The sequence below is a fragment of the Cyanistes caeruleus genome, chromosome 6 (genome assembly GCF_971803275.1).
Source record: "Cyanistes caeruleus chromosome 6, bCyaCae1.hap1.1, whole genome shotgun sequence".
NCBI classification, from domain to species: Eukaryota; Metazoa; Chordata; class Aves; order Passeriformes; family Paridae; genus Cyanistes; species Cyanistes caeruleus.
Genome location: NC_141706.1, coordinates 61924128 through 61937002, shown reverse-complemented (window position 1 = coordinate 61937002; position 12875 = coordinate 61924128). Strand labels below are relative to the sequence as shown.

The 12875-nt window shown below is 41.8% G+C and overlaps 1 protein-coding gene across 12 annotated transcripts in view; it reads right to left on the bottom strand.

The window, feature by feature from the left end:
• Positions 1-2942: 2942 nt before the first annotated feature.
• Positions 2943-12875, bottom strand: part of ESR2 (estrogen receptor 2) — a 45852-nt gene continuing 35919 nt past the window's right edge. For all 12 annotated transcript variants that reach the window (XM_086892523.1, XM_086892514.1, XM_086892517.1 and 9 more), the window contains 4 exons: positions 12345-12483; positions 9630-9763; positions 7276-7450; positions 2943-5371 (listed from right to left, as the gene is read on the bottom strand). In XM_086892523.1, the coding sequence (XP_086748649.1) occupies positions 5182-5371; positions 7276-7450; positions 9630-9763; positions 12345-12483 (638 nt within the window). In that variant the 3' untranslated portion in view covers positions 2943-5181. The remainder of the gene's footprint in view (positions 5372-7275; positions 7451-9629; positions 9764-12344; positions 12484-12875) is intronic.

The window sequence follows — 12875 nt, the reverse complement described above, 5'->3', positions numbered from 1 at the left end:
CAGTCAATCCAATGAGAAGGCTCCAGGGAGACTTTAAAGCAACTTCTGGTACTTAAAGGAGACCTGCTGGAGAGCTGGAGATGGGCTTTGTACAAGGGGCTGGGATGTAGGATGAAGGGTGATGGCTCTAAACTGACAGAGGGCAGTGTTAAGAAGAAAGTAATCAGTGTGAGCATGGGGAGGTGCTGGTAAAAGTTGTGCAGAGAAGCTGTGGCTGCCCCATCCCTGGAAGTGCTCAAAACCAAGTTGGATGGGGCTTGGAGCAACCTGGTGTGGTGGAAGGTGTCCCTCAGTCACTGAGTGCACATTACTGCTCATGAGACCAGGCTGAGCTCAGCTGCAGGAGAAAAAAGAACAAAAAGCCACATATTTACATTTCTTGATGCCTGTTTAGTCAGCTGCACCAATCCATAACTGAATGAAACACAGCAGCAGACAAATACCATCAGTTCACAGAACTAAAGACAGCTGGGGGAAAGGGAGGGGCTGGGGTGTTGTGGCGTTGTTTTCATATTACCATAACATACATAAAGTGCTTTAAAATGCATCACTTTCAGTCATTTCCATTACAAACTCAGAGAGAGTGAAATGTTGAAACTAAAGTGACAGGACTCAGAACAAAACATTTTGTGGAAAACAGGCGTAGGAGATGTGCAGTAAGCACTGGTGGTGGCTATGCCAGCTCCTGTGTGACACTTGTGATGAGTGAAGAAGGTTTTGTCTGTTGAGGCAATAGCAGCAGATGTTGGCATTTTTATAGCAAAGCAGTCTCATTTTCTTCGTGCACTTAAATCAAAATCGCTAACACTCAGCAATGCATGAGGAGTGTAGGTGACTCAAATGTAAAGATGGAGTTAATCTCTCTCAACACAGATAATAATGTCTCTCTCAACACAGATCATAAATAAAATTAAGTCTTAGCTATGAAAGTGCCGTTTAACACTTCACTTTAGTAGTAAAATACTGTGAAAAATTAATGTCAATAATACTTAGATTCCATATTGCAGCAACCCACTTGCTTTTCACACTCCCGCTTGCAACAGTCTCCAGAATTGGTTTGGGCTCAGGGTCAGCACAACAGATGACCACATCTTGACTGCTTTGCTGACCCACTACCTCACAGGACCTAAGGGATGTCAAACCATTTTTTCCGAGATGGATGGTGATGAGAGCAAAGGTGTTTCCATGGCGTCTAGGCCTGACTGTATGGAAGTGTGAAAAGATGGCCTGGGGTAAACTTAGAGCAAACTGAGAAGTTGTGTTTGCATCCTAACAGTACAGAGAGGGTAAAATAGAATTGCTACTCCCTGGCAGAAACTTGGTTGGCATGTTCAAAACTATTCCACGGTGAGTCCCCACACCCAAAACCTGCAGCCAGAACCTCCCAAGGGGATGGAATGGAGGGTGGGGTGGGTTGGAGACACCTGGCCAGGCTCTGGAGAAATTCTTGCAGGGAGGGGAGCTCTCCAGGGAGGCTTGGAGCAGCTTCCAGTACCTGGAGGGGCTACAGCAAAGCTGGAGAGGGACTTTTGACAAGGGCATGGAGTGACAGGACACTTTGAGGGTGTTGAGATAGTGAAACAGGTCACCCAAAGAAGTTGTAGATGCTCCTTTCCTGGAAATGTTCAAAGCTGGGTTGGATGGAGCTCTGAGCAACTGGGTCTGGTGGAAGGGGCAGGGGAGATGGTCCCTTCCAACCCAAACCATTCCATGATTCTATGATAAAAGTCCAAACACAACACAAATTCTTACCTCAGAAGAGGATGATCACTGGTGACAGCTCAGAATCAACAGGCAACTTTCTGGCCCTCACTGCATTTTTAGGCTCCACTAAACCACTGTAACAATGCAAATACAACAAATATCTTTCATACTCCCCAGCTCATCAAGAGTAAAATTAAAAATTCCAGCACTTAGAACACTTGAAAGGATGCTCCCCTTTCACCATGATGATCCCTGTGTAGATTTATCATTCATTCAGCAAGGAATTAACATAATATGACTATGGAAATATGCATATTTATTGAGAAAGAAAAATCTTCAAATGCTTTGTTTGCTGACCTATCTTAGTTTGCTGTTTTATAGGAGCACTTACCCTCTTGGGCACTATCTCAAGGAAGAATGTTTCAACACATCTACGTATCTTTCCCCCACACTGTCCTCTCTGACTTGAAACACGACAGCACTAAAAATGGGTGATTTGATGGAAGACAGAGGTGTGGAAGAGGTCTCACATTCCTGAAGACAAAGCATTTCACCTCTCTGAAACCACATTTCTTTTAAAAAAAGAGAAAAGAAAGAAAACAGCTGAGATTGTTTTACCATCTGATCCCAGTTCCAGACTTGAGAGCAGAAGCTCAGCTTGTTTTCCTTACGTGTGCTGTTAAAAAGTTTGGCCTTCTTTCCTTTTTTTTCTTTAACTCATGGCAATTGTCCCTCTTGCCTGAGCCAGGCTAGCTCTCCTCTGTGAACATCCCAGAACTGCAGCACGATTTCTCCAAGCAGCAGCAGCACCTCTGCCAGGTCCCAGCAGAAGGTGAGTTACAGCCAAGCAGTAAAGGAAAGCAATAAAACAATAAAAAGCAATAAAATAAAAATAAAAAATAAAGCAATAGAACACCCCCTCCTCAGAGCCCCTGCAGGTCCTGAGGACTTCACTCATCCACTGAGACTGGAAAAGCCCCAGTATCCAAATGGAAGCACAGGTGACAGCTCTGCTGGAGGCTGGCAGGGACAGCGATGTCCACACGGGAATGCAGCATCTGAGACAGTCTGGGGGATCCAGACCAGAGACAAACCCCACACCTCTCTCAGGAGACCCAGGCACCCTCATTCAGTCACCACCACACCTCCCCGTGCTGCTGGAGATGAGCATCTTCTCCTCATCCCAGCATGAACACAGCTACATTAATCCAGACTCCATAGCTGTTGACTTTCACCCATTTTAAAACAGCACTAGTAACTTTTAATAAAATCATGTTGAACAAGACAAAAAGTAGGTTAAAATCACATCATTTTCTCATTTGCACTGTACTAATAGCAACATATATGAACACCACCACACAGCACAAAACTGCAGCATATCCCTTTTACAGAGTCAATCCACAACAAATTTCCATTTAGAAGGTAATTTCATGATTTATACCCAGTCTTTCCCATTTTCTTTTCAAAAGGTTTGTTCCAAGATGGTACATAAATCCAGTGCTTTTAAAGCAAAACAAACAAACAAACAAACAAATCACTTAAACATTTCCTCAAAAAACTGTATTAAACCAAAAGATTTCACAGGATAAGGAAAATCAGAGAAAGATCAAGACAACAGGCAACGAGGCCAGAACAATCAAGCCCAAGAAATACTGAGACAGGTTTGTTTCACAGCAAAACATCTCTCAAAATGAAAGTTCTAATAAATTCCAGACTGTACTCACATTTTTTTCCTTTTTTTCATTGTAAATGTTACACATCTTTAGAAGGACACTGCTATATTACAGTTTCTTAAAAACAATAAAAAGGCAGAGAGTAAAAATTTAGATCAGCAGCAGCATCTGGTATAGTACAAGATCAAAACAGACAATAGATGTGTAACTCACTGAAAACCTCCTATAAAAAAGACTGTCCTTGGCTTTAAAAAACCATCAAGATTAATGGTTTGACTAATATTCAAAATATGCAAATGGCATACTAATCAAAGTCCCTAATGCAAAAGACTTCTTGGCTCAAAATAGACTTTTGGTGTGATCCCAATTTATTTCACCATAATGCCCAGAGCATGCATGTGCTATATTTAAATGTTTCCATGTAGAGAGACATTTACCAGAATAAATGATGCCACCCTGCTAATCTCTGAGATCATCAGCCAGGCCTTTTTATCAGTTTTTTTTTTTTTTTTTTACTCAGTGCAGCTTAAACACATGCAGAAATCAGCACAAAAAGGAAGTTTAAATCACTACATCTTCAGTGTAATTCAAACAAGTCATCACACTTGCAAAGCAAAGTAGTGCTTTACATTATCCCCATCTTTAAATTATCTTTACATTTACCATTATCCCCATCCTCGCTCTTTGAGGGCTCCTATAAAGATATGAAGACCACAGCACAAGGTGCCATGCATGCTGAGAACAAGCAAGCAGCAAACCTCAGGGCAGCAGACAAAAACAGATCCCCATCCATGTTCCCATCCAGTGCCTCACCCCTGCAAGAGGTTTTGGGTGGGCAGGATGTAATTCCACACACCAGTCAAAGGGGTGGGAAGATTTTTTTTTTTCCTAGCTGGTTTCACAAGGCCTGATCAGCAGATCATATACAAATACAAACAGTTAATATTCACAGAGCAACTTCTTGTACCTAATTATTAGAATAGATTTAACATCATTAATAAATATATAAAACAACATGATAATCTCACAGACAAAACACATTTCAAAGGTCAGCATTGACTGAAATATTCAGACGATTTCGTCACTGCTTAAAGCACTGAAGAAATATAAGCAGATAATAATGTGAGTGTTGAGAACAGGCTCAAAAAATACAAACTTAAGATCAATTTAAACTTTCTGCAGAGGCTCTGAACTGATCCTAGAAGCTTTTTCAAATGACCTTCAAATGAAGGCCCTTGCAGCCATTGCATATTTGAGAATAAGCTCCTTCACACTGTCTGTATCTCGGCACTTTATCTAGATCAGCTACAGAGCAGGCATTCCCCAGGGACCAGCACACAGAGGTACATCTGTCCCAAATGATGCTGTTCTACACTTCACACCATCCCATGCTGAAAGAGGACATTGTTCAGTCAATGCTTAAAAGTCTTGCTCTGGGAGACAGAGACCAACACGTTTTCTCCAAGATTCTTCTGCCATCTCAAACCTGTCCCTTTACCTCTCCCTCTCAGTTCTGCCTCTGAGAAGGAGAGGCAGCAATTCCCTGTCCCACAGTGCTGTTCTGAGGCTTGATTTCATAAGGTGCTTTTGCAGAGTCTCAGAAAAGGCACTATAGCAGTGCAGCTGTTGCAATGTCAGAAATACAGACAGAGGTGAGCGCCCCGCGGCCTCTCCCGAGACACCGATGTGCAAATCCAGAAGGGATGAGAACTCACACTAGGTCACACTTCTGCAGCCCCATCACAGCAGTTCTGTTTTCTCCCACAGCTCTGAAAAAGCCTCACATTTCCAGGTCTTAACACAATTACTGGGGTGCCCCATTCCTCAGGCTGTCTCCAGGCTCCATTTGCTCCAGTGGGCCGAACTCAGGGTGTGTGGCCGGGGACTTCCTTTGCCCTCGGAGAGTGTGAGCATTCAACATCTCCAGCAGCAGGTCATACACTGGCACCACATTCTTACACTTCATGCTCAGGAGATGCTCCATTCCCTTGTTACTGTGCAGGAGAACAGAAAATAACTCAGCAGTCTAGTTACAACAATGCAGAGAAGAAAAATATGCTCATTGTTTCAAGAGAGTCCCTTTTTGTAATTTGGATTTAAGAGGATTTAAACGCTGTGGTCCCCGAGATCACTCACCACTACCAACAGTAACAACATCCCAATATTTTAAGGCTGAATGTTCTACTATTTAGAGAAGCAGGTTTTGTTTTACACCATACAAATTCTTTCAGGAAATAATTCAGATGTACTGACCCTGTTGAAATGAAAGGAAAAGCCTCTTGGATGCTGTAAAGGTGGGAGGCCCCATACTGAAGCTTTATGCAAAAGGGGGATTTACTACATGCAGTTTACTAATGACTAGCTACCTCTCCTACCTACCTGAGTAGGAAGACTTAATTACCCAGCCAATTTGAAGCACTTTGTTTACTCACTGCGTGTCCAGTGAGATCTTGCAGGTGGCTGCAGACTTTAGAATTAATCTTTCTGTTATGCAGTAAAATACAAGGACACCTTGCTAGCTTGAACACTCAGCACAGTATCATGGTTTGGACTAAAAAATGGCTATTGCCATTGCAGTCACACATATTTATACACCAGATACACTCAGGGGTTTGGGGCTGAGATCTAGGGGTGCTTGCTCAACACCAAATACATCCCAGCAGAGAGCCAGCATGCAGCTGAGCTGGTGGGTTGGGCTGGGAGAGGGGCAATGCTTCCAGATAAACGGGGTTCTGCTACAATTCAAGAGTTATGAATATGTTAATGGCAAGAAGAAATTGCAGCCTCTCTCCCACACCCAGCTCTCAATTATTTCCAGAATAAAGCCTAATTGATTGACCAGCACCGAGCAACCTAAAGGAGACAGGACACAACAAGCAGCCTCCAGACTTTGGCTGAGGGAGATACAGCATAAAGGATCTTGGTTTAATGAGAAAATATAAAAAATTCACAAAGATGCATGATGTTTGTTCACAGAATGCTAAAACAGCTCCTGCAAAGCTGTGCTGTGGAGTCACATCATTGAGCACAATCCAGATGAGACAGAGTTCACCTCTGGCTGGTGCTGGAGCTTTTGCAAGGCCACAAACTGACTGTTAAAATCTGTCTTTCAGCACCATCAGGTCCCTGCTGCTGCCCTTTGCTCTCCCAGGATGTTTATTGCAAAGGTGGCCATCCTCTTTTCAGTGTCCCTATAGATGTGCCCAGCTCTCCTTTGTGTTCTTCAGCCTGTCCCACGATCTCTTCCCTGGACACACAGCCCCAGGTCAAGCCATGAGACAACTTAGTCAATAGCTGGCCTCTGGGTAATAATATAAAATGACAAACAAAGTGAAAATTAAAACCTCACTTTGTAGGATCCACCTTTCAGTCTGCTGTACCACAAGCATAGATGGAACTGGAGCCACTTCCCACAGAAAAAATCAGGAGCCTGATACTGATGTAGCATGAGTCATTTGGTAAATCTCTGTGGCTCCACATAAAAGACAACAAATTTGGTCTAGGAAAAACATGGCCCCCAAAATCCACTTTGTTCTACCAAAGCACACACTGCAGATCAGTTCTGGAACAGATTTTCATTTTGAATTGAAGGGTTTTGACACTGGGTGGTGTGTTTTTCTGAAAGGCTCAATTTCTGTTATTATTAAACTTTTCAGGCAGACACATAATGAAAAATTTGATGTAATAAGGTTAAGACAGCATTTTAGTATCATCACATCACTGAGTCCCAGCAAGCACTTGAGTTTACTGCCTGTTCTGTCGTGCTAGGAAGGAAAGCCTCACAGTGACAGAGGTGAAGAGCAGCACCAGCAGCTCTGGAGTTCCAGAGACCTCTTTTTTGCTGTAATAAACAAACACTAACATAACACAAGTGTTACACACACTCTGTAAACTGTACCTGGCGTGTCTGACGTGGGAGAGGAGCATCAGCAAATTGGCCAGGCGAGTTGTCTGCTGCTGGGAGGGGATCCCACTCTTGGCAATAACCCACACCAAAGCCTCTGTGACCACGTTGAGCAGGTGGTGCAGTTTCCTGTTGCTTTCAGGTTCCTCTGCTGACAAGGGGAACATGCCTAACCAGAGAAGAGGAAGAAATATTTGCTGCTAATAAGGAAGGAAAAAAAAAAGCTACGACTGTAGATTTAACATTTCAACTGTAGATGTATTCATTTCAACATTTAGACTGTAGATGTAACATTTCAACACTATTAGATAAGATACCTTCCCTGACACCCCCCTCAAGACTATACAAATGATGCTCCATATGCCACATCAAGCATTAATTTGATGGCCCCATCACTTGCAAAGTGAGGAATTCTCCCAAATCATCCCAAGACATGTTGCACATAGACCCTTCAGTCAGGGCATGACATGCTCTCCACTCTCCAGGATTTTTTTTCCCCTGTACCCTGTTTTTTGAACTATAATATTATGCTTGTTCTAATCCCTTCTTGTTGAAAAAAACCCTTTTCCCTGAGTATACAGCAGGGAAGGAGGAGAACATGTCAATGACACTGCTCAGAGTGACCCAGCTGGTCATGGTCTCCCTACAGATCACTAAGGGTGTCATAATACAGCACATGTCTGCAGTGAGAAACTTTGAAAGTCAGCAAAAGCAAAACAAAAAGAAAATAAAAGAGGTTTGGGTGTATGGACAACAAAAAAATAAATCACTAGGAAGGTCTGGAAACACACAATAACATTATTGATAAAGCAGAGCGACCTGGGACAAGGGAAAGAAAAAAAACCTCAACAGTCTCTCCTGAGATACCTATGGAAGGGGAGAGCTTCAGAACACCTTGAAAATTAGGGGCAAATTATTAACTTTGTCAAGAAAGTAGAGTAAAAGAAGAAAAAGGATAGATCTTTTGGGACATGAACTTTGAAGAAAATACGGCTGATGAATGTGGATTTTGGGGGTTTTGGGCTGGTTTTTTTGTATTTTAGGAAAAGGAAAAAGAATAGCTTTTTTTGTCTCTTGAAATACTGGCATCCACAGAATCATAGAATCATCTAGGTTGGAAAAACCTTTAAGATCATCAAGTCCAACCTTTGACCCAGTGCTACCAAAGCCACTAAAGCACATCCCCAAGTGCCACATCTCCCTATCTTTTACATCTCTTCAAGGATGGGGACTCCACCACTTGCCTGGGCAACCTGTTCCAATGCCTGTCCAACCTTTTGGTAAAGAAATTGCTCCTAATATCCAATCTAAACCACTGCTGGTGCAGGTTGAGGCCATTTCCTCTCATCATCATCATGAAATCTTATCTCCTATTATCATTATCATCATCATCATCACAGCTTTCCAAGCACTGTTCCCCCAGCCTGTGTCACAGCAGGAGGTTTTTGTGGCCAAAGTGCAGGAGGACCCAGCACCTGGTACTGTTGAACCTCGTGCTGTTGGTCTTGACCCATCAATCCAACCTGTCCAGATTCTTCTGCAGATCCGTCCTACCCTCCAGCAGATCAACACTCCAACCCAAACAAGTGGGCAAAGTGGGATTGCAGCTGGACTCCTCCCCTTCAGTACTGGACTAAGAATTATGCAGCAGCTGCTTGCTGAAGACAATAGATGTAAATAGTTTAGCTGCTATTTTGTTGTAGGATTTTGGTTTTGTCAATATTGACTGCAAAATGTTCTGGGCAAAAAATTATTTTTTACTGCAGGCTACCCTAAACTAGCAAACATTCACCTTGTCTAAAAGGCTGCAAATCAGAACTCCTGTTCTGAAACTCATCTTCAGAGCTGTTGAGTACTTCCAATCATCTCTAACCAACTCATTACCATTAAATAGGAACACTTAAGCCCCATTAGTCATTACTCAGTTGAGTAACTAGTATTACCAGAATTACTAGAATTAAGAATTAAGGACAGGTTTGTAGGGCTTTTGCTGCCACAGAACCTTAACACATGACTGGGATCCACAGAGATAGGAGCAAAATCTCCCATTGCAAAGAACATATCCACAGCCCAAGCCATGAGCCCCACCTTGTGAGAAGCTATCAGAACTTGGGGTCTTTCATGCAGTTCTTAGAAAGGACATAGCCCCTAAATATAGCAAATTATACAGCTTAGAAGTTTCCCAAGAAAAAAATCTTTACAATCTATCAGAGACAAGTCTTTTCCTATTATTCTCTTCCAACAGTTTTTTATGATTTGACATTTTGGGTTTCTTGAGGCTGATTTCCCAGCCACCCTCAAAATAAAAGGTACCATTTGGTGAGTATTAGAGCCAAGCACATACTCACTGGAATTGAGGAGGATCATTGCCTTGACACACAGATACTCCTTGTGCTGCAGTTTCAGCTCTCGGAACCTCGAGGTCATGGCCAGGAGCATATCAAAGATCTCCAAAATTCCCTCTACACATTTCCCCTCATCCCTATGGAAACACATTCAACATGTTACCAAAAAAGTAGAATTAAGGAACTGACTCAGACAGATAAAGCATGAGGGAGTCTGGAAAAGGCCTGTCTTAGGGAGAATTTAAAAGCTCTATCATTAAATTTAAATTGAAATTAACACTGGTATGAAAGGTCAGCATTTATAAGAAACTGATTTTCTTGTTAAAGTGCAAGCTGGATTGACCACAAGTGTGATCATATTTCTGTATCCTCTCAGCCTGTATAATTCTGGATAATCAGTTTGAAATCTTGTAGTGTGAGGCATAGTACCACCTTGAATAATTTTCCAGATTTGTTTCACAAGGAGCTACCCACAAGCAACAATATGATGTTTGTACCTAATGGAGGCCTCAGGACTTGGTAAAAAAGAAAGACTTCCTAAAATAAGTTTCTTGAAATAACAAGACATTTTTAAAGAATAAAACATCTCATGTCCCTATCTCCTGGCACTTTTTTCTGCGTAGGAATTGAAAGGTATTTGGGGTTTTGGTGGTTTTGTGGTTTGGTTATTTTTGTATTTGCAAGTGTTTACAGAATACTATGTTCTCCATCTTGGATATGAGAAGTGGTCCTATTTTCAGATCTGAAAAACACCCCAAACAAGTCATTCCTATTTCTTTAAAATTCAGCAGTGGCAAAGTTCAAACTACTGAAGTTGCTGTTCCAACTTTTTTGTTAGTTTTATTTTATATGTACTGGACTAAACCAGCGAATAAGCTCTACAACAACAGTACTCAAAGGGAGGCTTCTTAGACTCTTTGTAACAGATTTTTTTCTCTGCAATGTTTTTAAGATGAGACAGATTTAAGCACATCAGTGTGGTAAAATAAAAGAAATTTACTGGATCCCAGGAGAAAGGTGCTGAGCCTTCAGGCTGGAGGCAGGAACATGCAGGTAACACCACCTAGGGGCAGCAGGTTCTGCCTGCAAAAAGTACTTTTTACTTCCCAGTTTCCTGCATTCCTCATAGCAAAGAAGAAGATTAAGCTTTAGAGAAGGACAGGCAGCTCCCAGATTCAAAACAAGGACAGAGGTTCCAGAGAAACATTGTCTGCAAAGATTATGTATGAAATGTATCTGAAGGCTCCAGGGAGGCCTCAGAGACGCTTCCAGTGCCTGAAAGGGCTCCAAGAGAGCTGGAGAGGGGCTTTGGACAAGGGCCTGGAGGGACAGGACAAGAGGGAATGGCTTCAAACAGAAAGAGAGTTTGGATTCGAGATTAGGAGGAAGTTTTTGACTGTGAGGGTGTGAGTAGAACAGGGTGCCCAGAGCAGCTGTGGCTGCCCCATCCCTGGAAGTGTTCAAGGCCAGGCTGGATGGGGCTTTGAGCCACCTGGTCTGATGGAAAGTGTGTCTGCCCATGGCAGGGTGGTGGAATGAGATGATTATTAAGGTCCCTTCTAACCCAAACCATTCTAGGATTCTAGGTTCAAAGATAAAAACAGTCAAGTTACAGACCAGCTTCATATAAAAATGTCCTGAATAAAATTACAGCATGTCCAGACACATTTAAGCTCCCACTCTGCCATGTCTTGACGAAATGAAGAAATTATATAAGAAATATTCTTACTCTATTCAGCACATATTAACTCTTGAGCAATTAAATGTATTGTACATTTTCATCAATTTCTGATCATTGCACTGAACAGTGAAGCATGTCCTTGCATTGAATTTTATGTGAGAAAATTATATTTATTTCCTCTGTTTCATAAATTAATTTTTTTTTCTTTATTAGTCAATTTTACCTATCTGTATCTACAACAATAATTATTGATTGCAAGTCACAGAACTGATGCAAATCTGAATTTTCCCAGGCTGAAAAAGCTAAAAGACATTTTAAGACTACCCATGAGAGTAGATTGCTTCCCTGACTTTTTACCAGTATGAAGCTCAGGTCAAATCCTTGCAAGGTTCTGTAGAAAAACATCCTTACAAATCCATATTCTCCCTCCCTGGTACATGATGCTATGGAGAAATGATTTTTAAACTTGAAAATACCCTGCTGTACCTTGAAAAAATATTCTTAGTATCCAGCATCAAGCTAGGGTCTTTAAATCCCTCTTGGCTAGTGCTCCAATGTTCACTATTATAGCTTAACTATGAAGCCTGCTGTAGTGGCAGGAACAAAACCAGGCAGGAAACCTATTAAAAATAATTAAAAATATTGTCTGACACTGTATATTCTTTTTAATGAGGGATGTAGGGACAAATGGACAATGTAGTGCCTTGTGTCGCTGTATTGACAGTTTCAGTATTTAGAGACCTGGAACAAAGGGAACAAAGCCACCAAAAGATGTGAAAGAATGCAGAGAAACTTCACACTCAGTGTTACAGGAGTTCAGGAATTTGCATGTTAAACCATACGTTTAAAACTCAGCATTCCTTAAGCCCCGTAAGGATGTGGAACCTTAGGACATTATTGTTACAAGCACAAGTAAATGATATTTTTTGGATGAAATATTAATAACATCTGCCATGTTTAATCCTCTTCCTCTTACAATTCACTCCACCTTCAAATATGCTAATATGAAGTGTTCTCAAGAAATTAATTCCTCTTACCTGTCTAGAACAAGGTCCGGTGCAAAAATCAGTTTCCCAGGGTGGTCGATCGATCTCCACATCAAACCAATCATCAGAACTTCCATCCAGCAGCTCTCCAAGAGTCTTACTTGGTCATAGAGGCTGAGATCAATAAAGCCTAAAGTGATGCAAATAGCATAAAATAAATCAACATGTTAAATGCTCTGTTTTGATAAAAAAATGAGTATATGAGAAAAAAAAGCCAAAAAACCCAGAAAGAACTGTGGGTTGTGAGGATAAGGGAGCATTGGCATCCAAAGTGCCAGGCTGCCATGTCAAATAGGAACAAAAATATTTGCTACTATCATCTTCCACAAAATATTTGGAATAAAGCAGAGTGGTGTTTTACTGCAGTTAGTCCCATACAGCTGGTGAAACTCAAACGACTGCAGAGTCACCTGCTTTGTTCTCGTCCTGAAAGAGGAGAGATTTTGGAAGAAATAATGTGAGGCTGAGGCCCTGGCACAGATTGCCCAGAAAAGCTGTGGCTGTCCCATCCCTGGGAGTGTT